At 36.2% G+C, this 27,836-nt stretch overlaps 1 protein-coding gene across 1 annotated transcript; it reads right to left on the bottom strand.

Moving 5' to 3' along the window:
* On the bottom strand, positions 1-27,351 carry wdr95 (WD40 repeat domain 95). The gene is made up of 30 exons (XM_047820502.1): positions 27,217-27,351; positions 25,897-26,137; positions 22,078-22,131; positions 21,913-21,996; positions 21,680-21,745; positions 20,381-20,611; positions 19,053-19,138; positions 18,648-18,740; positions 18,393-18,438; positions 18,254-18,300; positions 17,569-17,686; positions 17,304-17,373; positions 16,558-16,804; positions 16,029-16,134; positions 15,137-15,288; positions 10,689-10,791; positions 9,172-9,278; positions 8,988-9,067; positions 7,693-7,747; positions 7,556-7,601; positions 6,247-6,306; positions 5,961-6,123; positions 3,843-3,941; positions 3,589-3,647; positions 3,365-3,503; positions 3,237-3,276; positions 3,062-3,150; positions 848-1,026; positions 566-666; positions 1-464 (listed from the first exon to the last, which is right to left on the bottom strand). The coding sequence occupies exons 1-30, from the start codon at positions 27,282-27,284 to the stop codon at positions 299-301; spliced, it is 3,195 nt and encodes a 1,064-aa protein (XP_047676458.1). The 5' UTR covers positions 27,285-27,351; the 3' UTR covers positions 1-298.
* Between the last annotated feature and the right edge of the window lie 485 nt (positions 27,352-27,836).

The following is a 27,836-nucleotide window of genomic DNA, read 5'->3' as shown; positions in this document are numbered from 1 at the left end:
TTGAATGTTATTTTCAAAAATCTTCAATCCGATGCATGCCTAATGCAGAAAATAATAAAATAGCAATTCTTGCATTTTTGTGTCTTTTTGCATCAGCACTGAAAAGTGCATGCTAAGAGTGAGCACATTTTAAAGTAGCTTTAAAAGCATCAATAATCTGGGATTATCATTGTGCCTCACTAATCCAGGGTTCTGTTTATTTCCTGTGTGGAGTGTTGCATGTTCTCCCCTTCTTAGTGTTGCTTTGTGTCTTTCGGAATAATCCATGTTGTAATTTTTATTTTTTCACATGTATTCGTCAATCTTCTGCAGTCTTCTCATTCACTGCACTGCTTCTGAAGAGGTCTGGCTTCTCATATGTAGTGGAGACATTAACAACATCGAAATACCTCAGACTGTGGTAAGACTTAAGGCCCCCATGGTTCAGGGACTTGTTAGAGTGCTTGAATATTTCATGTCGCAGTCTGCAAAGCCAGAGGGGAAAGATCAGTTCACAGAACACCGGGTCATGTTTCACCATAGTGGAATGCTAACATGCATCTTAAAGACTAAGAAACAAGCTTACCTCTTCCCACATTCAGGATAAAAAAAGGTGTTAATCTCTTTCCTGATGTCTTGGTCGCTAGAGCTTGGCAAGGGGGATTTGATTTTGGTGGGAGAATCCAACTGCAAAGACACCAAAGCTTCATTAAAGATATAGACAGAATCATGAAACACACCACACCATAACACTGACATATTAACAAAACATGTAAAGAGATAATAAAATACATTTACTCTCACATACAGTACATTATATTTAGTCTTCTAGCATCCTATGTATTTTATTGGAATTCAGTGATGGTACCTCAATGCTTGTGTCTTCAGTTTTTGTAGAGTTGGAATCATCTAATAAGGTTGTCTTGCCTTTGAGCACAGTATGTGCAGGCATGCTCAGAGGATCTACAAGAACCTCATAGGGAACAGCAGGGTGCTGCCATGATGATGCAGTATGGAGGCTCCATTGCTCAGGCTGCCCAAAGGTTCCTGTTGTATTTATGTGTATAAATATACAGATGTATAGACATAGATTAGTATTTTGTATTCTCTCTCTCTCTCTCTCTCTCTCTCTCTCTCTCTCTCTCTCTCTCTCTCTCTCTCTCTCTCTCTCTCTCTCTTTCTCTCAATGTCTCTCTACATTTCAATACTTTCAGATAAGTAACATTTCAAAAATGGTACATGCTAACATCTAACATGCAAATCTTACACAGAGCTGAGCAACTTGTAAATGCCTCCATAAAGTCTAGTTTGGAAATTGTAATATTTTGCTGACTGGCTTCCCTGCTGAGTAAATACTGTGTTGAACGAAACCAAAAAAATAGATTATATATTACATACAGTAATTACAATGTCATACATTCTATCCGTGGGGGAAATTGTTTTTCACTTAGTGTTTTCCATCTTGCTTAATAGATGCTCAAATTTGCCATGCTGCTTTATCAGTTTGTAGCAAAATTACGCATAACATTCTGTGTTGGTCCTGCCCTCTGATCCACAAATGTAGCTTGACAGTTGTAAATATGCATGAGATGCAATTCCATATGTGCTTGTTGTGCACACTATTCCAGATTTGGTCTCAGATTTAGCCCATTCAGCCACAAGTGCATTAGTGAGATTATGATGGGCGAAGAGTCTAAGGTGCATTGGGTGTTCCAGTTCATTCCAAAAGTGTTAATTGGTTTAAGTTCAGGGCAGCATTCAGGAAACTTGATTTCTTCCATGCCAAAATTTGCAAACCCTGCCTTCATGGAGTATACTTGTGCACAGGGGTATTATGCTGGATCAGGTTTGCAATGAAGGCAAATTGTAATGTTACAGAATACAAAAATAGCATGCACAATCGTGTGCTTCAAATCCTGTGGCAATAGTTTGGGAGAAGGTATACACAGGCATGTTCAGGTCTCCAAAAGTGTTTGTCCATATATGTAGGTCTATAACTTGTGATGGCAGAGCATGCATTGTCACCTGCTTTAGCGCTCCTCCCACTACTACCGCAGGGGTGCTGAATAAACAACACCATTTCAGCACCACGCGTGTTTTGGATAGCCAGTAAGCACATGGCAGTGGGGCAGTGGAGCAAAAACTCTTTACTGTCAGAGAAGAAGAGGAAGTTGCATGGGGTGTGGTGCTTTCAAGGTGGTGAGTGTTTGTTCGGCTACAAAAATAATGCCCACGCATGCCTGCTGGATGAAACAGAGGAGGACGTCGTTCCCGGAGTTCGCCAACCACTGACTGGCCTCCTGGAAGCCACTTCACGCTGCCAAGTCTGCCAGTGTGAAGTTGGAACTGACTGAGTGACCCTTTTCCTTGCTTATTGAGGGTTAGGAGATATTATTCTTTCCCACACTATCTTATTTAAGCTTTACTGGCTACTAATTTTGTATTGCTTCAATTTCAAAATCCAGCTTATTATGTGTGGCATAACTTGCTAACCTTTGATGCAGTTCAGCACCTCTAGGGCTTCCTTACTTTAGGATGAGAACGAGGGATTTTTTTTCTAAATAATCATCAGATGAATTTTTCTTTTAAATCAAGGCTTTCATCAGCAACTGCAAAGTCTATATTTTACCAAGTGGGAATAGCTAAAATTGTAGCTCCATATAAAAACCACTTTTCTAAAATACAGATGTATATGGTTGACAAAATAAAGAAGCTATCCCTGTTAAAAGGATAGGTTGCAGCAAATCAATACAAAATGAATACTGAAGATCCCTCGCAACACAGCCTGGGGAAAATGTTTTCCCTATATTTCCCCTTTACTGGATATTTATAATAGTTGTCTAATTGAAAGGTTTTAAACCCTGACTGCTAATCCAACCTGGAAATCCTGATTTGCACATAACCACTTCCTTCACAGGTGTATGAATGCTTTACAATAATCCTAACTTTGCTGAAATGCTAAGTCATCAATGGCAAATTGATATATTAAAATATCAATAATAATGCTGTTGAATAAACACAGTGATCCAGAGACAAAGGAAGATGAGGAAGGTTGTTTTTAAAAAAATGGCATTAAATATACCTATAAACTCTCCATGGATGCTCCATAAGCGTACAGTGCAGTCCAGAGAGGAAGTGAGCAGAACTTGGTCATTCTCAATGATCTGCAAACTTGAATAGAAGCATAAATCAGTACAGCTGTCAATTGTTGAAAAAACACAAGCAGTAAGAAATAAATACAATGCTCATCTGCCTACCCAGTGATGCTGCTAATGTGTGCTCGCCAGAAGTTCATGGCTGGAATGAAAGCAGGGTTATTAATCGAAATCCTTATAGTCACAATTCAATATCACAGGATTTCTGAGCAAAAAGAAAAGAGCATTACTTTTCAGAGACTTTTGTTCATCGGAGATAGCAAATTCCTTAATGTCATAAACACAGATGTAGCCGACATGATCGGCAGCGAAGAGGAGACTGTCATCTTGTGTGACAACCAATTTTGTGACCCTCTGCTCGTGTCTAGACTGGAAAATCAACAAATCTGTCAAGATTTATTTTTCTCATTGGCTTATGAGAACATTTAAGGGGAAGAAACATGATGAGACATACCGCCTTAAAAGATGTCAACAATTTTCCTGCATTCAGCACGGTCCAGAAATGAATATAACCTATAGAATATCAATAATGCTTCAAAAAACTGATGCAATCCACAAACCAGTATTACAGTCTATCTAAACATTTACTGTAACATTGAAAAAAAACGTGTTTTTTCTGATAAACCATGAGCAGAATCTATCGTCTAGGTGAAATCTCACAGCAGCCTTTACATATTATATGTTTTACTCAATTGAAATACAATTCACCTTCAGCCCCAGAGGACACGAGAGACGCAGCTGAAGTAAAGGTGGGATCTAACGCCCGAGTCTTTAAGAAGACGAGACTCAGCACACTTCTGTTCACAGCTACACATACAGACAAAAATCAAGATGTCACATATATAATGTTTGTATAAAAGTTTGCATACTCTAAAAGAAATTGTTAATCATTGCCATTTATTCGCAAAATATGACTGATAATGCAAAATATTTTTTTCTTTTCTGAACCTAATGATAATTAAATTCACCTAAACAATGCTGATCAAACGTTTGCATATCCTTGAATGTTTGGCCATATTATAAAGACACAGGTTGACACAAATTATTACAAAATACTGCATGTCATCCTTGTATCTTAATGGAGCAATACACATATTAAGAACTAAAGGTATACACATTTTTTTTTGTTATGTTTTGTTTAAAGATTGTGCCCTTTTGTTATGCCTTACATATTAACTCGAGTCCTATAAGAAATAAAAAAATGGTGGACACCTTGCAAACTTTTCCAAGGTATGCAAACTTTTGAGCACAACTGATCTATTATCTATGATATATTATTTTCCCCCTGTAATAATGGTATCTCATAAAATATCTCATAAATGGTTCCTTAATTAAAAGGAACATAAAATATCTCATAAAAATACAGGTAGAAATTATTGTAAGAATGTGCATAGAAAAGTAGTAGCATATATATACCCGTAATGCAAATATGCTTCATATTTTCTGATTGAGTGCCATTCCCATCATTGCTTATAGACAAAATCTGTGATACAACAGGGTGTAACCAGGGTCTATGTGACAGCACATCCCTAGCTTCAAATACACAAAATGATATAAAAATGTATTCTGAAAAGTCATTGCTATCCACCCCTACAGAGTAGAGTTCTCACTGTGAAGGACCAGGGTATTGGAGGCAGCAAAGCACAGAAATGACCAATTCAAAATGGACCACAAAAAGTGATTTATTAAAAACAGCTCTGTGTGAGAGAAGGCCTGTCTGGAGAGCAGAGCCTGTGAGCCAGAGCTAAAGAACTGCAATCAACCTATTATACATGCACTTTCTGTTACCAATATACTGTAATATATTGGTCCCTTTGTGTGAGTCCTTGTTTGTATTTTGGTCAAACTAAAACAGCTTGTTCCCTTGTCGCAGCATCTTGTTTCTAAATGAAATTCCAGTCTACCAGTGCTTAAAAAAATATGACATCTTCTATTTAGCGTTTCTCTGGATGCCTAACATTTCAAGCTTAAAATTGTTATATTCTATTGACAGATCATTTTGCTTCTTTCAAAACTAAATGCTTAAACTTACATTAAGTTGAAAAGCCTAGAAATACAGTAGACTGAATAATTCTATTATTTGACATATTATTTAAGATTTGCTTTTACTCAAAGCTATATAACTAAAAAATATATGAAGATATAGTATGTTGTCAACATATATAGTATGTTGTCAAAATAAAAAATAAAAATTATTTAAATATATTTGCAGTAATTGTAGAATAGGTGTAAATAGACATATATGATATACTTTGCAATCTCTAGCAAAACGAATCTAAGCTCATGTGGATAAATAGAGTTTAACAAATGCAACAGTAAATACAAGTATATAAAAGAGGTCAAAAAAAAGTAAAATGTGCATTTCTTAGATAGAAGTTACCTTAATTCGTCATCAAAAAATAGAGAGCATTTACAGATGAACAGATGAAATTTAGTCAACAGAACTGGATTAACTAAAGTAATTCACCTGAAATAGAGATGAGCCAAGTGAAGAGATAACAACGACGCATGTGTTTAAATGCTGCAACTGACTTTTACCTCAGGTGATTAGAGAGGTACATCATGAACATAGAATTCTTTAACATTTAACAATAAAGTTTTTTCCCCTTTAATAAGTACAGTGGGTATAGAGGAAGTCTGTTGGGGTTAACCAGATTTTAAAACTAAATTATATTCAGAAGATAATTCCCTTTCAGTTTAGGAAAACCTATAGTTTTCAGAAGTATAGTAAAGTAAAAAAAAAAAAAATTAAGGAATTTTTCAGCCTGACACAAATATTACAAATTACTAGAGCTTATTAATGATAAACAAAAAAGACAAAGATACCTTGAGCATGGTCTGTGTGCGGAGGCAGAGGTGTAAGGAAGCGGCACAGGATGTGTCCAGAAACCACGTTCCACACGATGATTTCTCCGTCATAGCTTCCGGTAGCAATCAGAGAAGGAGGGCGCTGGGCTATACACAAAATGTCCTCTTTGTGTCCCTTTTTCTATTCAACAATTAAATAAGAATGAAACATTTCATAAATCAATCAAGTCAATATATGTCATATTTCTTAAATATATTTGAGGATAGTAGAATAGTGATTTTCAAATGTATGTGTGTTTATTACCAGATCTTCTTGCCATGAGGGTTGTGGCTTATGAAAATGATGAGTGTCATCAGGTATGTCCTAAAAAATACAACTCATCATAAATTATGGGGGGGTGACCTCAACAACTTGACCAATATCTATTGCATGCGTGTATTGCATTTTTTGTACTTTTTGTATTGTCTTGTAACTTAATGTCTGCACTGTTTTTTGTCCTGCACTGTCTTTTGTCCTGCACTGTCTTGCTTGTCTTGTCCTGCACTGTTTGCACCAGGTTGCACAGTTGCACTTTATGTGGCTAAGACTACTTACATGTCCTTAGCCCTGTCTTTGTTTTATGTAGCACCTTGATCCTGGAGAAACGTTGTCTCATTTCACTGTGTACTGCAACAGCTATATATGGTTGAAATGACAATAAAAAGCTTCTTGACTCTTGACTTGACTTGAATATCTGTACTGCAGTATGACTAGGTTGTACTATAAATAGGAAAAAGCATGAATTAAGACACTCTTTTCTCGCATATGTGACATTCACTGTCATGTCATTCACTGTCACATTGTAGGAATTCCCTGTGGTTCATTTTCAAGAAAATTCTTCGCTGTGTCATGGTGTTGAAATTATGGGAACTTGTCTGTGAGAGTGATGTCTAAAGCACATGTGGAAACATGAATTGAGGTAAGGTGATAGGCCCTGATTCTTATCCAAACAAGGCGAGCCCCCAAGGCGGTAAACGATCTTTCCTGGGCCACAGATTTAGCCGCCCATGGCAATAAGCAAATGCATTGTTCCACCGCCCTGGCTTGAACTGTATTGTGCTGCTTTATACACCGGACTCACAGAAGCATTCCCAAAATGTCAGTGTCATGACACAGCGTCTCATTCCTTTTGTAAGGAAAATGCATTAAATACATAACCTGAGGTGTTTTCAATGTAGAAAGTTAACAGGTCATCAAGAAGCGATGAAATGGAAATTCATCTTGTATCACTGGAAACATTAAAGACCTTTTGTGCTAAATTCCACTTCTGGATAAATTTGATGCACATATTCTACAATATTATCACCCTCACATGTTATAAGATTTTTTTTTTTGTAACTTTTGCAGAGTGTTTCGAATAATGCATTATTATACACAGCAAAATGAAGAAAGAGTGCAGAGCGGATGTGCGATAGATTCAGTAAATGAAAAATGGAAATGCGCTGCACAGCGATAAACAGGAGAGTAGTGAAGGGAAGCAGGTCACAGCAGTTAGTCTTTTTATGAGCGCCATCTGGGGAATTATGCTTATATGAAATGGGAAGGCTGGTCTGCCTTGGGCCTTTATACTCACTAAGTAAACGTCAATCCTTCGACCCCAGCCAACTGACATCACAAATCTGCCAGAATAAATGTGAACCATGATTCAGCTAAAAATGTGAAAAACAAATGAGGGGAAAGTAAATAGGCTGTGCTGAAGTATAGGCTCACGTGTTCATGTGCACTTGCAGATAGGTGCAGTCACAGATCTCATGGCATTCATCCTCTGTGAAGAAACAAATAACCTTCTTATTCATTTACATTAAGTTACAGCTGGTGTGCTGATCATGGTGGTCCCCTGCCATGTTGTGCCAGTTAGACTGATATCCAGCTAACAGTATTCTTACAAAAAAAGTGCCACTTATATTTTAAACAAGCTAATATATTTTGCCCCATGTGTTTATAGGTAAATAATATAGAATTACATATTATTAAAATGTTATTATACTTAAATTTTACACTCATACGACAGGTTGTGAATAATATGGAAAGATCGACATAGAAAAAAAATGTTAATAAAATTATATGTGAAAATACACTTATAGTTCAGCTGTATGCAAGGACAGTCAGGCAAATATTTAATAAGGTAATCATGTGGCCACAGTGTAATGCATAAATAATGCAGGTCAAGCATGTCAGATAATATTCACATCAAATGTCAGAATGAGGGAAGATGTGATTTCATTCTCGATGACCGTAGCATGATTGTTGGTCCCAGACAGGCAGAACTGAGTATTTCAGAAACTGTTGGTCTTTTGGGATTTTCACACACAACAGTATATCATAGAATAGTGCAGAAATCAAAAATAAAATAAATAAATAAAATAATAAACAATTTCAGTGAGCCAAAGCACAGTTGATTAAAGATATCGGAGGAGAATGACCAGACGGGTTCTAGCTGATGCACACAGCCACTCTTTACAAGCATAGTGAGCAAAAAGGATCTAGAAACTTAAAACACATCAGAGATGGAGGTGGATGGATTCAACAGCTGAAGACTGCATCAGATCCCATGCTTGTCATTCAAAAACAAATATCTAAGACTACAACAGTGTCACGTATGTGCAGGAATACTAGTATTTGTAATAAAGTGTACAACAAGGATATATTTATTTCAAATTCAATAATTCAACCATTTTCCTGAAGACATACCTTCTTATAGAATATCAGCTAACTTTGCTAATTAGACACATTTGCTTCAGATAATCAGTTTACTTGATTAACCAGATTAGCATTATTGGATTAGGCTGAATTAGGATGTAATAACATTACTCAAACACAGCCTGTTTCTGTGGTGAAGACAAGTGTAAGTTAAGAGTATTAAGTTAAGAGTATTAAGAGTAAGGACAAGATTATAAATGGGCTTTGATTTGTACGCATGCCAAATTACTGTATGACGTGTACTATGGTACTTTGGATGTTCTCTTACGTGTCTACAAGCCTACAACTGAATAAGCCTACCACACCTCGTTTCAGTGTCTTCAGGGAATGGCCATTGTGGAAGTTCCAGATTTTCAGACAGCCATCTCTGCTACCTGTAACAAGTCTTTAAAACAAACAGAGTATTAAAGAAAGTGGAAAGAATAAAAAAAAAAAAAAAAAAGGAAAATGTAATTTCACACAAAAATCTACATGGGTGAAAAAACAGACCTCCTTCCTTTTGGATCAAACGCCATGCAGGTTATGGCAGAAACTCCGTGAGCACTTCCATACTCAAAGAGCTGACTTCCTGTATCCACATCCCAGACTTTTACAATCTAAAATAGACCAAATTATGTTTGAAAGCCCTAGTCAAAAAGAAGTGCAACAAACACAAAAGCATAATGTAATTCCCATGTTGTTTTTATACTTAGAATTTAAGCAGCGGTGTGGATTTTAACTACACAGAAGCATGACAAACTTTAATATTTACAACAATGTGACAATAAAGGTGACTTGACTTAACTTGAAATGCCAGGATCACTTTATGCCCATTAAATATTTAGCTAGATCCAGTCTGATGATTTTGTTGTTATGGTATTTCACTTTTTTCCATTGAAACTTTGTGCAATAAGGCAACTGTAAATGTAAATATTAGAGAATCTTGCCTTTGGTTCGTCTGTTTGACAGCTTCAGTTTCTGTGTAATAGTTTTCTTAGTAGGCGTCTATACATTATCAAAAGTGTAGTTTGGCTGAAGATACACACTATGGCTAAAAATATGTGGAAACCTGACCATCACACCTATATGAGCTTGTTGGATATTTCATCCCACCATGAACAAGGGCCCAAGAGTGGCTCTCTGGTTTTGGAATCACAATTAAGTCAAGAAGCTTTTATTATATAGCTTTTATATAGTTGTTGCAATACACAATGAATTATCTGGTTATTTCTCTAGCACTGAACTAGCACTACATTGTAGAATACCATATAATAAAATAGAAGCCTTTTTACATGGTCAGTCATGATGCAGCACCCCTGGAGCAGAGAGGGTTAAGAGCCTTGCTCAAGGGCCCAACAGCGGCAGATTGGCAGTGCAGGGGCCTGAACCCCAATCCTCTAAGCAACAACCCAGAGCCTTAACCACTTGAGCCACCGCTTTCCAATACACAATTATCCATTGCAGTGGTTCTTAATATAGAATCTGGGGACTCTGTGATGCATAGCATTATTTGAGTTATTTAACTGAATGAAATTAATCCCAGCTTTTATGACTAAAAAACACATCAGCCTATTATAAATAAAGTCAGACTGAACGTAGTCTAAAAAAAAAAATCAGGAATAAAAAAAATTATTACTCATAGAAAATAGAAATTTATGTACACATTTATACTGTATATTGATTGTGACTTTTGTACATTTGGATTACATTTGAGTCTGTCGAATTTATTGGTTAAAATGTCCCTAGCTGGAAAATTACTGACTTATAGGTATGTGTATTCAGTCTCTTTTAAAGTCTCAGAATAAACAGTCTTATCCTAATATAATCAAAAACAGGGCTGTTCACACACAGAGCATCATCAAACACACTGCTGTTCGTACACAGCGCATCATCAAACACACTGCTGTTCGTACACAGCACATCATCAAACACACTGCTGTTCACACACAGTGCATGGCAGTACCTCATCACATCAGCATAGGCATGTCTGCTTTGTACAGGTGTTTCTGAAACTCATTTGTACTCACTGATGCTTCGGTGCAGCTCACCACCTGCCGAAACTCCTGACTGTACCCGCAGCACAGCACTGCCTCCTTATGGGAAACAATATGGCTACCTTCAGGCTGTGAGCTGATAAACACAAAGAAAAATGGAAGCACATTGAATAATAGTTCATTTTATTTAACTCCATATATATCATAAGGTCAGATTCTACTCTACAGAATTCACTTTTTTCTATCATATCATATGACAGGGCAGTTGAACTTTTTCTATAAATGCACAATAGCTTACAGATATCTATGAATGGATGTCATTGTTTTTTTCTGCTTTCAGCAGTTTATAGAATAGAACAGAAGCCTTTATTTTTTGTCACATATACAATACAGCACAGTGAACTTTGGAGGTTGGTGTCAGAGCGCAGGTTCAGCCATCCATAAGGGCCTAACAGTGGCAGCTTGGCAACGCTGGCACTTGAATCCCAATCTTCTGATCAACAACCCAGAGCCTTAACCACTCAAGCCACTACTGCCTCTGAAGTGTAGCAGTGGGATCCAATATCCGTTAATCCATTAACCAAATAGGTTGCAAGCCAGTGAATTCTTTGCCGGTCCCAAGCCCAGATAAATAGAGGGTTGTGTCAGGATGAGTATCCGTGCAAAAAGTGTCAATTTTGCAATACCCAGGCCTGGGTTAACAACGACTGCCACTGGCACTCTTGACCTACAGGGTGCCGGCAAAAACTGGACTGCTGTTGATTGAGGAAGGAGAGGAGGGAGAATCATTCATAGACAGAGAGAGAAGAGGAAAGGCAGGAGTATAGGTCTGAGAATAGGGACTCTTATCATTGGTACAATGACAAGGAAAGGTAGAGAGCTGGTGGACATAATGAAGAGAAGAAATATTTTTTGTGCAGAAGACCATGAGGAAGCGGAGCAAAGTATTGGAGTTGTATACAAACTGTTTTATTATGGTGTGAATAGGAAGAGAAATGAGTGACGCTGAAGGATGAGTTTGTGAGGAATGTTTTAGAGGTGAAAAGAGTGTCAGACAGGGTAATCAGTTTGAAGTTAAAAATTGAAGAAGTGATGTTGAATGTCATCGGTGGTTATGCTCCAAGTAGTCTGTGAGTTAGAAAAGAAGGAGAGATTCTGGAGTGAGTTGGATGAAGTGATAGAGCGTATTCCCAGATGTGAGAGAGTAGTGATTATACAGTAGCAGACTTCAACGGGAAGGTGTGTGAGGGGAACAGAGGTGATGGGCAGGTTTGGTGTTAAAGAAAGTAACCTAGAAGGACAGATGGTGTTGGATTTTGCTAAGCAGGTGGAAATAGCTGAAGTTAACACTTATTTCCAGAAGAGAGAGGAACATAGTGTTATATATGAGAGTGAAGGTATGCATGTAGATTACATTCTATGGAGACGAGGCAATATGAGAGAGATTAGTGACTGCAAAGTGGTGGTTTCAGATAGTGTAGGCAGACAGCATTGGATGTCTTTGGTGCTCAGGATGTAGAGGAGAGAAATGATAGAAAAGAAGACCAAGAGGTGAAAAGCTGAAACAGGCTTTGGGTGGTCAGAAAGAGCTTCCAGATGACTGATCACAATGAACTGAGTATGATAAGGAACTAAGATAAGGAAATATGGTGGTGGAAGGAGGAAGTACAGAACAGCATTCAGAGGAAGAGGCTAGCTAAAAAGAAGTGGGACATAGAAAGGACTGAAGAAAAGAGAAGGGATCACAAGAAATTGCACCACAGAGTGTAGAGGGACGCGGCAAAGGCCAAACAGAAAGCATGCAATGAGTCGTATGTGAGGTTATACATGAGGGAAGGTGAGAAGGACTTGTACAAATTAGCAAGACAGAGAGATGGAGATGGGAAGGATGTGCAACAGATAAGGGTGATTAAAGATCAGGTACTAACAGGCAAGGAGAGTGTGCAGAAAAGATGGATGGAATATTTTGAGGAGCTAATTAATGAGGAAAATGAGAGGGAAAGATGAGAGAAAGAGGTGGATATTGTAGAACAGAAAATAGCAAAGAATAGAAAGGATGATGTGAGGAAGGCTCTGAGGCAAATCAAAAGTGGAAAGGCTGTTGGTCCAGTTGACATGGAAGTGTCTAGGAGAGACAGCGGTCGAGTTTCTATATAGATAGAGTTTCTATTAGAGAGTGAGAAGATGCCTGAGGAATGGAGGAGACGTTTTCTAGTGCCAATCTTTAAGAACAAGTGTGCTGCTCAGAGTTGATGAACCACACAATGAAGCTATTTGAAAGAATAGTGGAAGCTAGGATAAGAAAGGAAGTGGATATTTGTGAGCAGCAGCATGGACTCATGCCCAGAAAGAGCACTACTGATGCACAAGAATGTTAATGGAGAAGTATAGAGATGGTCAGAAGGAGCTGCACTGTGTCTTTGCGAATTTAGAGAGGAACTGCCAAGAGAGGAGCTATGGTACTGTATGAGGATGTCAGGAGTGGCCTGGAACACCTGGAAAAGTGAAGGTCTCTTCTGGAAAGAAGAGGAATGAAAGTCAGTAGTAGGAAGATTGAATACATGTGTATGAATGAGAGGAGGAAAGTATGACAATGGGGTTACAGGGGGCTGAAATCAAGAAGGTGCTGGAGTTTAATTATTTAAGGTCAACCGTCCAGTGTGACGGAGAGTGTGGAAAAGAGGTTAAGAGGTGAGTGAAGGCAGGTTGGAATGGGTGGAGAAGTCCCTGGAGTGTTGTGTGACAGAAGAGTGTCAGCAAGAATCAAAGTAAAGGTGTTCAAGACAGTAGTGAGAGCAGCTCTGCTGTATGGGTTAGAGACTGTAGCAGTGAGGAAAAGACACGAGGCAGAGATGGAGGTACTGTAGCAGAGATGAGGATGTTGAGGTTCTCTTTAGGAGTGATGAGGATGGACAGGATTAGGACGAGCACATCAGAGGACAGCTCAGGTTGTCTGTTTTGAGAAGAAGGTCAGAGAGGATAGATTGAGATGGTTTTATTGGTAGAAGGATGTTGGAGATGGGGCTGCCAGGTAAGAGGTCAATAGGAAGGACAAAGAGGAGATATATGGATGTGTTAAATGAGGACATGAAGCTGTGAGAGTAGAGGGTGCCATGGATAGAGTTAGGTGGAAACAGATGATTCACTGTGGTGACCCTTAACAGGAAAACCCGAAAGAAGAAGATATTTATAGAAACATTGTTGAATGTCCATAGTAAATAGCATTATTCATGTAAGTAATTTATAGTTCATGTGATGGCATCTATGATCTAGTATCTAGTTTACCCACTCCAGTGGAAGAAATATTAAAGTAACTGCTCTACTGTTACAAATAGTTCACACTGAAGACTCCTGCCAAAAAGCCTGTTTAATATTAGCCGGTAATTGTGCGGAGCATGTGCCATCTAAGACCTGAGTGGATGAGTTGTTAGTGTAGAAAAACAGATTAGAACAAACACACTAAGATAAACCTGTGATTTCCCTTGAAGCAAGAAACTATTGTTTTAGATCTGTTCTTTTAGAAAATGAATTCAAAACCTCTGGTAAATGAGAATTGAGAATTCAATGGTGCTGTGGTAGAATGCAGTAAGCAAATATCTATCAGGATATCTAGATAAATAAAGCACACCTTTATGTTTTCAGTTCACAACATAAATACAGACATATTGTTTGATTTCTATACAGTTTCTACAAGGATATATACTTTAAAGGTAAGTAAGATTTCACTGAACTGGTTTTGGTGGCAAAGAAATCTTTAAGAGGTAGAAAGAATCTTCTCATATTCGTAGTATATGAGATGTTAATTGATTTTTCCTTACTGAAAAGAGCCAGAATTCCCATCACTGCTGTTTAAGTTAGCTAATAGATGTCCACAGTTGGCTAGCCTAGCCCTCTGATCCACAGAGGAGAAAGACATTCTTTCCACCAAGAGAGCAGGGCCAATTAGGCTCTCTTGGGGCCCCAGTCACAGACAACTACAGTATGACATCCTTAGGAGAAGTGGATGGTTGTAATTGTTATTAAATAAACAAATGTGTGTGTGTGTGTTTTTTTTAATATAAGTAACTCAAATATAAGATATATCATATAATATAAGTTACTCATATAAGTAACTATTGTGACATATAACAAAGAAGTACTTAATGAAAAACATATAAGAAACAATAAAAAAAGTTTAGAATTAGAATTTTGGGCATTTTCTGTTCTAATATATTCATGGGCATAAATATTTTATCCAAACCACAAATCTGATTACTCCCAAAATTGAGAAAACTGCATGTATATACATCTTTTTTTTAATAGTATAACATAAAAAATATAGTTTTTATAGTATATAGTATACTAAATATAGTATTTTCTATCAAAACAGGTGGCAAGCTTTTCAAAGGCAACATACAATTTTCCACTCTGTGGAATTTTTGTGCTAATAAATACATTTTATATTTAGTTTATATGTAAGCATACTGTACAACAAAACCTACTTGGTTTTGAGGGAGAGTAAGAAGAGTGAATCGGTGGCTACATAAAGGCTCTTCACTCCAATAAAGTACAGGGAGGCCGACAGCTCTCCCCGCAGACAGCTCGCTTTTGGGTGGGCATCAAACAGACAGCACTGATCTTGGATGTCCCATATCTTTTTTTTTTTTTAAAAAGAAAAGAAAAAAAAAACTTCCAGCTTTCACATGTACAAATCTAGTATAGATCAATATATTTCTGTTTTTCTGAATGCCACTACATACTGAGCATAGAAATAAACAAACCTATACATACATCATTTCTTAATTTGCTTGTGTGATCAAAACATATTTACAATAAAATCATACATATTCCACGTGATCATACAGTAAGTTTTCCATGGGCAATTTGGCACAAATTACTGCATGTGATCATGTGAAGAACCTCAAGATGCATTTCACTATGCTATCCCCTGGAATTTCACAGAGTTCAAGTAAGCATGTGGAAATACAACGCAAAGCAAAAAATCCATATGTGAAACATTATGTGAATAATTAGAAAAATAATGTAGGTAAAACTCTTGTGAATCATTCTGTTCGTGACTTTTATGCAAGAGAATTGCTTATATTTTATACATGTTCTATGTGTATATATAAAAAAAAATCTTTAATAGCTACCTTTTGAATGTATTAGGGGGAATTTGTGAAAAGCTTGACTTACAATATGACAATGAAATTCTACATTTTTTCCAAGGTTTTCAAGCATTTTTGAGCCATAATAGTTTCTTTAACTCAAATCTCTTATTTCTTTCTTATTTCAAATTTGTTTGTCAGTTTAATCCTCATGAGAATAAACATTTGCAACTTGAATTGTGCTATAGACTTCAAGTCAAAACAAAATTTCCATTTTTTCACTCACCTTGGCAGTGTTGTCTGTGGAGACGGAGAAAATACGGCTGTCCTCTGAGGAGATACAGAGATAGAAGATGGGAGCAGTATGACCTTTCAGAATGCCTGTGGGCCTCCTATCATTGGCAGAGCATTAAACATAGATGTGCCACAACTATTCAGAACCGAGAAAGATCAAACACATTGCTGCCATCCTGAGAACAGGGAGGTCATACATTTAAAAAAAGAAAATAATGAAATGAAAAAAGCCCCCCTGTGCTCTGGGATGCTAATGAGCAGAGCACTCCAACTGGGAGCTCAAATTCTGATAGTTTTTGAATATTTGGAGCAGATATCAGATATGTACAGATATATTAACATTGAGGTACTATATAGTGTTTGTCCAATGTGTACATTTTACTATAAATTCTTATACTTTATCATTTAAAGTCCGATTTATTAATTAATTTAAAATCCACTATTCACATGCATTATAACATCACAGGACCACAGTCAGAGGTAAGAGTCATTACTATTTTCTGTACAACTCAGATGCTCACCCTGGAACATGAGGATTCCACATGCGTATTATTCTGTCCATCCCCCCTGTCACCAGCAGATTATGCCTCTTGCAGAGGTCAAAGGTCTTGACTCCTTTATATATGGAAAAGACTGTCTGGTCACATGGTGCTCTTAGCTGTGGGCTGCTGAAGCTAAGTGTGGCTTTTTTTGGTTTACCCTCAACCCCCCACATCTCCTTAATCTCTTTTAATTGCTGTTCAACATTAGTGGACGGACGAATGCAACCTTGGAAAAAATAGTAAGAACAGTTTTAGATGTAATTTACCTAAAAGTAATGTGATTATGCTCTATAAAAGTATTAAATGCTGACACATATAATGACGTGCATAATTTTCTGCATGCACAGAGCACCAGGTGACTCATAGCCCCTTTTCTGTGTGATGCTATGGGATGCTATTTAAATGAGATTAACTGGAATTTAATTACATCAAGGTACAGTACCTGACAGTTCTCTTGACTGGCAATAAATAAAATGGTTTAATTGCAGAATAAATGCAGTCCTGTTCTTTAAGGCCAGACTAAAAATATATATTTAAAAAAACATACTATTTTTAGACTTTATTAAGTATTAAATGGAGATGATAATCACTCTGTTCCAGCAGGCAGTGTGGTGGAAAGCAACCTTTTGTCTGCGATAGATTCTGTCTAAACCACTCAAAGTCAAAGCTCATACTAGTGCTCATTACGGATGAATAAAACAACACAGGTTCATTTTATTTCTTACCAATAACAAGAGCAGAGGCTTCATGGTTTGACGTGGACACAATGGCAGGAATGCTTTTAATATATTTCAACTAAAATGACAAGGAATAAATCGCATTTTTATAATGTAATCCCAGTTTCCAATTATTTCCAAAAATCCACAAAGATTCAACCAACTTATCACTATAGATTACTGTTATGTTATTTCAATATATTTAATGCAATGCTAAATAAAATGCTCCAGTACTGTACATTTTCTTTATAGTATTACATATACAAACTCTTACCTCTGTTACCCAGTCTTGATGGACTTTCCACCTAATATATGTCACATTTGGAGACTGGACTGCATAATCAATGCCAATACTGGGCACATTTTCAACCTTTGCCAATTTCTTCCACATCCTATAGGGAAAGTATTATACAATTATACTTAAAGGGACAGTTTGTAAGTTTAGCATCCTCTGCTGCCTGTGAAGTGAATTGCAATTGACAAAATGTCTTTTTTTCCCCCTCACAATTTATCCCACCCAATGTTCTGGGCCAAAAAAAAAAGTCTAAAATATAGCATGACCTTATGTGAATGTTTCTTTGTATTTATATATGTGTTTGTTTGTACTTTAATAAGAATAGCTATTTAATAGAAATATCTGTGAACCTGCTCACCCTAACCCCAGCTTGAAACCTCATGGAACGTCTCCCTGCAGAAATGCTACTCACTTGCTTGCATCATTATGAATAAACTCTAGAGACTACTGTTTTTGATAATCCCAGGAAATTAGAGATTTGTGAAATAACTTTTCTATAATTCTCAAACCAGCTTATACTGTATCACACCAACAACCAAGCCATGGTTAAAAACTTTATGTATATATTAGAACTTATCCATATATAATGTATCATCTCAAAAGGCTAATTTTTGAATATGAAACCATGTGTGTCTTGATGAGGATAATTAATATGCATGTTTACCTCAATGTCTCCCCCACAGATGTCATTAGTATGATATTCACACAGCCCTAGGATGAGAAAGCTACATAATTAATCAAACTAATATCAAGAACTTCATTGCTCTTCATCCTAAATGTGTATTCATTAGAAATGTGCTTACCTGACTATCACCATATATGATAGCACATTCATCAGGGCCAGTATAGCTATATAAAGACAAGAATAAATCCGCTATCTCACAAACAGGTATAAGGTTTTTTATCAAAAGGATATTGAAATGGATAATAGCTTTACAAAGCACGACACTGCATATTGCATTAAAGCAGTGTATATTACATTATGGGCTACTTTAACAACCTTTTAATTTTCCAGAAAAATGATCTCATAAGGTATATGCTTCTGAAAATATTCTCACCAGTAGTCTAACTTAAGAGGCATGGTTTCCAGGGAGTTTATCTGACAGTAAGGTTCGAGTGAAGAAAGCTCATACAGCTGGATTTCTCTGTCCCTAAGGCACAGAAAATGATATGAATATTTCAAGCACAAGACCATCCCTAAGGTATAAACAGACCTCTCAGGGACATCTTCAGTAAACTAGATACATGGTTATCAATGGAAAGGAAGTAAGAATATAAGCTTTTGCAATCAACCTCATTTTAACCAAATCAGAATTTAGAAGAAGAGGAAGATAATGTGCTGGAGTTGGACCTCTTCAAAGGAATCAGTAAGATTTGTGTGTTACATTGCATTTTGTCTTAAGACCTAACTTTGTTTTGTACAACAAATAAAAACGTAAATGAAGATAACAACCACAACTCACCCTGTTCCAATGATTAGCTTGTTGTACTCAGGCATTGTGATAAAATCTGTGGCCCATTTTGGTGTCCGTCCAATGGGTCTTTCGTACTTGATAAAATAGGAATACATAAATAGCAGAGGGCATACAATTTTATAATATACTGTATAATATACCAATATTAAATATATGGTACCTTTCTTAAAGCCAATAAAATACTGTGACAAACAATATCAAATAGACAAACATTAGAATTGCAGTCGATTGGGTCCTAATGAAGGGCTCAGTGACTAACTATGGAACTGTCATAGGATGCCATCTGTGAAATTTCAGAAGTCACTGTAATTTCTGACATTCTACAGCTGCTCTGGTCAATTGTAAGTGGAATTATTGTGAAATGGAGGTGTCTAGGTTCAACAACAGCTCATTCCAAAGAGGTAGACCACACAAACTCACAGAGCTGGAACACCGAGTGCTGAAGCATGTAGTGCATAAAATCATCTATCCTCTGTTGCATCATCAAGTCTCAAACTGCCACTAGAAGCAACCTTGGAACAAGAACTGTCGACCGGGAGCTTCATGAATTGGGTTTCAATGGCCAAGCAACTGCATAACCACATTTGGTATTAATTAGAATGTTGATTGTGATCCAGGCCTTCTCAGACAACATCAGTGATTCAACTCACAAACACTCTTTTGACTGAATAGGCACAAATTCATAGAGACAAACACCAAAAACTTGTAGATAGTGATCCTAGAAGAAGAGTGGGGGCTGTTATAGTAGCAAATGGGGGACCAACTTCACATTGATGCCTATGGTTTTAGGTCTGGTGTCCACATATTTTTGGTCATGGTTTAATTAATAACAAAAATAATAACATAAAAAAAGAAATTCATGAAGGAAAACAAAAGATATTAAAAATGATTAAATAGGATTTAATAGGAAAGCACAAATTAGATAAAGTACACAGTTTTAAGGGGTATAAACATAGTTTAGAGGATTTTTTTAAATAAAAAAAATACAATTTTGCAAGTTTAAAATTAACATTGCTAAAATATTATGCCACCGGATGTTATCTTCTTTGTAAATGTGAAGTTGTATGCTGATATTTTGAAATACTGAAATCTGTGAGTTGAATCTGTGTAATCTGTAAACAAAATATTCAAACTTCTAATTCATAGAATCTCGGATTAAAAAGCATCTTTTTTTGCTAAAGCACCTGCTTGTGTCTTGCAATCTTGGACATGTTTTGTGATGAAGTTCTTTAGTGAGTGTTAGAATATAAATGTTGTCATGTCACATTGACTTATTGTTACTAAGCATATCAAAGAACAGCAAAAGTGTTACTCACAAAAACACTTTTGTTCTTCCTTAGCTGAAGTTTGGAGCTCCAGTAGTTGACTGTCCCATCTTCTCTCACAGTCACTATGGATCCCTCAGGGGTGGGATGGATCCGCAGAATTGGCTCACCATGAGTAAGGGGCTTCATACTGGCTGGCAAAGTGAATGCTGCCTGCTTACCTCGAACCACTGACTCTTCTTTTTCTTTATACTCCAGCTGCATGTATGTGCAGAACTCATCCTAAACAAACACATAAATTATATTCATTTTACTTTCTTTTTATTATCATAGCACTTTAAACAATAGACACTGTCCCAAAGTAGTTTAATAGATAAATCTGTATTTAGATTCATAATGTAGTACAATTTTGGAAAGCTCTACTTTAATCAGCTGTTATTGAAAATTAATTCTTACTAAAATAAATTCCCAAAAGGAATGCCAAAAAGCATTCAGGATAAGGTTCATCCTTGTATGTGAAAACACTGACCTTTAAACTTAGCTACCAAATATAAAGAAGTATGTTAATGTAACTTGAACTTTGTTAAATAAGCTGGTAAAGTAATGTAATTTAGCTACATTTGCTAGCTACTTACTTGCTGAGTTTATTTAGCTAGTTTTTTTCTTTTATTCTTATTATTCATTCCAAAGGGGTTACTAAACTTTAGCTAACCATCTACCAAGGTTCTAGGATTGTCTGGATCAACAATATACTTTCTTTATGACTGATTGCTTAGTAAAATAAACTACTGTTGAATAAGCACCTTTAATCCTTTTAAATATACATTTTTAATCTTTAATACATCTGTATGTATAAGTTTGTTTTATTTGAACAACATTTATGTATACTTGGCAGCATTAATTGAAAATCCTTCAAAAATGTGTTTTAATTATATAATGTGTGTAAAAACTGCAGGCAGGCATAAAAAGACTAGTACATTTACTTTACTGTACATGGGCATAAAGTGTGAAAAATGCTTCCTTTATTCTTTTTATCCTTATCTTTAATTAATTGTTTTTCTTTTTAACACAACAATAAATATACATATTTTTTAAAATATTTTTAACACTCATTAAATTTAATTTAGTGACTATTTTCAGTTGTATCCGATATTTTGGCATGGAGGTATCTGAATTTATCTGTATTATTTTGATATATTATAAATTCTTTTGTGCAATTTTCTGTATTTGAGACACCTTTATTATGAGAGTGTGTGAAGAATATGGAACAGTACATTAGGTAAAAATGTCCCTTCTTTAACTGTTTAAGCTGATATGAATTGTATATAAATAGTTTTAGAAGATGCATACCCATCCAATGGTGCCTCGTCCAGAGTAATCAATCTTCATGAAGAGCTCACGAATTTGAGCATCATTCTGTGGCATTTTTAAGGGGTCAGAGGGTCCAGCGAGTGAGAGAGCAGATACAATCCAAACATTTTGTCATATTGAAAAGAATTTAATTGTTATTTGCATACACAGAGAAAAAAAATGACTTGATGGCAATGATATCATCTTTCAGCAGTAATTGCACTGGGACTTACAATGGCACGCAAACCCAAACACTTCTTAATGACAAGATGAAATTGATGAAGATCCAAAAATCTGGTGCCAGCTTTTTCAAACTCCTGCCCAAAAAGACACCCATGTCAGTTCTATTGTAATGCAAAAATATTACACACAATATGAAAATATTTTATCCACCATACCTCAAATGCCATTTTCAGCTTTGTGAGACTTTCAAGGGACACCTTCTGCTCGATCTGCAGCCAAGAAATAAATCTTATATTTTTTTCATTAATGATGCCGTTTCACCAAACTACACTGAGACACAAGACTACATCTGAATTCAAAACCAGCACCTTAAATGTTCCTTTCTCAATACAGATTTTCCTGAATAATGTTAAAAAAATGATTTGTGCATGAGCTCAAGCATGCACACATTCATGTCTGTGATCTCAGCCAATTATTTTTTCTCTGCTTTAACAAGCTGTGATTTATTTCAAGTTATTTTTAACCAAAGGTGAGTGGGACAGGAGCGCTGCAGAAAAATAAAAAACATACACTTCAAATTTGCACAGGGAATAAAAATCTGCGCTTACCAGCCAATTAATGAATTCTGAGAACTATTTAACAAGAAAGAACAAGAGATAAGTAAAGATCCAGCAGAGAGATGTATTGAAATTCGAACGCTTCAGGAGGACCGCTGGCTGGATAAATTAGGTATAATGTGGAGGCAGCGGCTCAAGGATTTTTGTAGTTATGGAAGCAGCCATGACAAACAAAAAGGACAATATCTCTGTTAATAGGATCTTTGCCAATTTGACATAGTTCCCTAGCAACATGGCATTTCAGATTAGCTGCAAGAAACATTTAGACAGAAAAGTCTGGACTGTAGCATATATTATACATGTCGAACAAATCATTAACAATGAACCATGCTTGGTAAAGGCACAGAATGGCCTGCCTTTTTACATGAACCTAGTGAGAAGATAACAAAAAAATGGAAGGAAAGCACAGGTGGGTCAAACAGGTTCATGACATTAATTATTGAGAGATAGTGAAACAGCAGTAATGCCACGGAGTCACATGTCTACTGATTCTCTTTGATTTTTGAACTCATGGAGATTAACATTAAAATTATGGAAAATACATTATATTACAATATTACAAAAATGATGCTTGAGTAAGTTGCATAAACATATTAAACATTCCAAAGAAAACAATCAATTATTTCCAGATTATGTCTAGATATTTTGTCTTGTAACACTTTATTAGATTTTTTTTTAATTTTTTTTTTTTTTTTTAAAGGGTTAGGAAATAGGAATGATGCACAACTAGTGCACAGACCATCACCTCGCTGACCTGAGAAACACAATTATAGGTAGTTCATGGGTTTTATGTTAATTTGCTAATTACCTTTATAAGCTTAGATTTCCTTCCAAAAGTATTGGAACTGCAATATATAACAAAAAAATTTACATGCTTTTTTTTTCTTTCTTTTTTTTTTTAAATACATTGAAGACATTTGGGCTTGAGATCAAAAGAAAAATATAATGATATTTTATGATATTTATACCTAGATTTAACATTTTTTTAAGTGAGCAAATGTGTTGAAACAGATGGCCATAAATTTAAAAAAAGAATATTTTACATATAATATTTAGTTGCATATTATCTCTCGATAAAGTCCTTTGTTGTGCAAGCAGTATGAACTGGGTCATTGTTTTGCTATATGAAGACGCTCCTCTCAATTTGGACACATTTCTTTTTAATTTGTCAGTGTGTTTCTATAAACTACTGAATTCATTCTGCTGCCACCATCATGACTTATCTCTTCAATAAGGATTAATGAGTCAGAAGCAGCCATGCAAGCCCAAGTCATGACACTGCCTCCACTGTGCTTGACCAATATGTTTGTATGTTTTAGATCACGAGCAGATCCTTTATTCTTCCACACTTTGACCGTGTGATCCTTTCTTTCTCATCTTGAGCCAAAACCTTTGAGACTCATTATATTACCAATTTGTCAATTTGTCTTCTGATTCTGAAGACAAGATTCAAGATTCTGATTCAACTTGTCTTCTGATTCTGGTACGGAATCTACATTTCTGATCCCAAAGTCTTTATCAAATAGTAGATTATGAGTTGTTCACCCTGCTCTTTGGAGGTTGTTGGTGATGTCAGTGCCTGTTGTTTTTGGGACATTCCAATTACCAATGTCTACATCTTTAGCAGTAGCTCTGCTTGATTTTCTTAGCTGCAAAATGGCTTGCTTTTCTTCCAAAGTCAGCTGACTGATCTTCATGTTTGTTTTATGCTTAGCAACAAATGCAATCTTCACAGGTGAAACCCATGGCTTAAACCAAGAGCAGACATGCAGAGCTATTAGCTATTTATACAATCAATCTATCAGGGCACACCTGAGCAGCAAGAACAACCTGACAGTCAGACAATCCTATATTTTAATCACTTGAACAAAAGAGTGTGTTTAAACAAAAGGTGTCATATACTATGTTGTTAACCCATTGAGATGTAAATATCATAAAATGAAAGGCAACCGTTTCAAACCAAATTGTCTTCAGTGTGGATCACAAGTAGCCTTGTCATTCCAATATTTTTGGAGTTGTCTTGTTTAGTTTGTATACAATTCCAAAAGTGTTGTCATTATGTATAATGATCAAATTAAAATGTAACTATACAGTATAATTATATTATATATACGGTCAAGTTTGAAGGTTTATATGTTTAACAAGATGAAGAAAAAGAAATTCTTTTCATAGCATCAAGATGCTAGTGTGTTAAAAAAGATCAGCCTTGAAAACATGCTCTTCAGCTAGCTAATGAAATAACGTCTATGTCATGTCTGTGGAAATCAACTAGTATATCTGCACAGGTTAATTGAGATTATTCTAGGATTACTCTGGCATAGAAGTTATTTACTTATTTTTTACTTTAAACTAGTTTTTAGAATAGAGTTAGATGAGAAATTGCCTCTAAAATAAACAAAATTGCATTAGGGATTAACAATTTGGCTGGTTAAATCCAAAAGAACTCTAAAATAAATTTCAGAAATATATTGTGTCCACCATTCCAGTGAATGGTCAGGATGGATTTACCCCCTTTGACATTCTGACCTGTCAACTGATAAATGGTTGAATGGATGAATGGATTTCTAACTGGATTCAAAATGGTTTTTCTTACCATTGCATTTGTGGATGAATGAATGGATGGTCTTTTAACCTTGACATGCTATGAGTTCACAAATTGCAATGTATAATATACATATTGGTTTAATAAGTGGGAATTAGTAATTGTTACTTTTAATAAATTATTATTAATTTGACTTTCTTGGCAACAAGGTTAAACTTCAAGCAGATTCGCTCTATGAGATAAAGGTTGAGGTGTTAAATCCTGGTTATACATTATGAGTTATTAAAAAAGCTCTTCTAGGCTTTTTTTTTTTTTGCCATTTCATTTTTTTCCAGACTTGGTCCACAGCCAGATAGAAAACTGGAATAAACCCTGATCTAAGAAACAAAAATAGCAGCAATGAAGCTGCTGGTGTTCAAGATGTATTTTAGATGCAAAACCTCATCTGTTCTGTTTTGGCATTAATTCAACAAAGTATCAAGTCGGCATAAATCATCAATAAAAACTCATAAAAATGGGTTAGGGATTAACAATTTGGCTAAATCCAAAAGAACTCTAAAACAAATTACACAAATATATTGTGTCCACCTATTAAACACCATTGTCCAGATATTGTTATGAAAGGTTTCCCATTGCATAATCATTGTAATGAATAACAGGTGAACACTATGTAAGAGAAGCTGGTACCTTAATGTGTACAAAGGCAGCAAGTCATGAACTTGTCCTTACAAGGTATTATCTAAGTGGACCCGTCATATATATTATCATAGCAATAAAAGGCAATCCATCTAAAAGATACGGAAAAGACAACTTACTTTACCTTGAACAGTGAAAAACAGGGGCTACAGAAAACAGTTAACAACTTACAAATTTACCTTGAATCTAGAGATGCAAGGATTATGGACATGGTGCTGGGTGAATTTCTCATCGTCTCCATAAGTGAATGAATGTCGTCTGTGCTTTTGCCTCAGAAGTTCTCTTTCCAGCCACTCTGTCTTTGGGCTTTTCTCAAAACGTGTCTCATTCAGGTCAGATCCTTCCCTTGGGACCACAACATTTCCACCTCTACATCGGGTTTGCCTTGACAAGCTGCATGCAGTGGCTTCATGCACAGGTCTGAGCTCAGACAGAAGACGGCAGAAGAGCAGAGACTGTTATAAATAGTTTAAAAAACTGCAAAGAATTGTGCAGATATCATAAATCTTCACACATAAGAGAAACTGTTCAGAAGGCAACCATTAAAACTCCATATGAAATAACATTTGGATACTCTGTAAAAACGGTAAAAAACAAGGTTGTAGGGATGCTTTTCATTAACAGGGACAAGTAACAGGATGAATAGCGCAAAATTGAAAGTCTATGGATGACCATTGTTGGAAGAAACACAGTGGTGGCTCATAAGGCTCTGTGTTGTTGATCAGAGGTTTGAGGTTCAATCCCCAGCACTACCAAGCTGCCACTGTTGGGCCCTTGAGCAAGCCCTGCTCCATGGGTGAATTATAATTATTGACCCTGTGTTCTGACTCCAACCTCCAAAGTAGGGATGCGCAAAGAAAGTATTTCACAGTGCTGTAATGTATATGTGAAAAGAGTCCTGCTTCTTATAATGTGCACACTGAATCATAAATTAAATAGGTACAAAGTCATAGATTATATTCAAATGCTGGGATTAAATTGCTTGTTATACGTTAAGTTAAACGTTTAAAGAGACTCCAAGCAGATTTGTATTAGGAGGTCTTACATCCGGCTGATATTCTTAACTACTGCTTTTACATTTGAGCTTCTTCATTTAAGTGTTCCATACTGACAGAGACAATTTTAAACCTCCCAGATTAGATTTGCACACCCAATGACATCAGGTAGCCAAAGATAATCAAATGAAAGTCAGCTGAACCCTTCAATCTCATTCATCAAAACGGAAAATAATTAGTCCCCAAGGACAGACACTGGTGTGGTTCATGTTCATTTTATAAGCATCTTCATGCATGATGCCACCGTGCACTACTGCTTTTCTCTCCTGGCAACAGCAAACAATCACTAAACACCCAATCAAGGAGAAAAAGAGCACAACAAGACAGGACTAGTAATACCTGAAAACAATAAACTCTGGTTCTTACACTGAGGGAAAAGCAAAATGAGCAACAAAGAAGAACAAATGGCAGGAAGAGCTATATATTATATATATATTATAGTACCTGGGTACATTTTGGGTCTCGATTTTGCCTGCAGCGGAGGTGGGACGAAATTTATTTCCCAGCAGCATCTCTGGAAGCCTTCGGAATGACTTGCATAAAGGGGTTTTCTTCGTCTGCACTGCTTCCTCAATTGTGTTGTTTGCTAAGAGTTCAGCAGAAGCTATGGCTGCACAGAGTCCAACCCACATCTCACCTGAGTCTCATGTTACCTGATATTCAAGCCTCCCTTCAGAAACATAATGTCGGTCCCCTGCGTGCTCGTTTAAAAAAAAAAAAAAAAAAAAAAAGGCAAACTCTATTTTACTATTTCACTTGTTACTCATTTTCATGGGTAGGTTTATTTTTTTTTTAAGTTATTTTCATTCTCTTAGAATTCTCTTGCTCATTTTCAACAGTACCAAACAGTACCATTGTGTAAAAATCCAAATGAATGACCTCAATGCTGCACAGGTGTCAGAGGTCATCAGATTATACCTAAATGTGTTACCTATGCAAAAATAGCAGAGCAAATATATTTTCCATAAATAAATTCTTAGGGTTGGTTTGAACAAGGTGAATGTTGACTACATCATATATCATATATCATATATCATTGGGGAAAATTATTTTCTGTATATGTT

Source organism: Tachysurus fulvidraco, chromosome 11, assembly GCF_022655615.1.
Source record: "Tachysurus fulvidraco isolate hzauxx_2018 chromosome 11, HZAU_PFXX_2.0, whole genome shotgun sequence".
Taxonomy (NCBI): Eukaryota; Metazoa; Chordata; class Actinopteri; order Siluriformes; family Bagridae; genus Tachysurus; species Tachysurus fulvidraco.
Note: the sequence above shows the minus strand (reverse complement) of the source record. Positions and strands in the feature narration are given on the sequence as shown.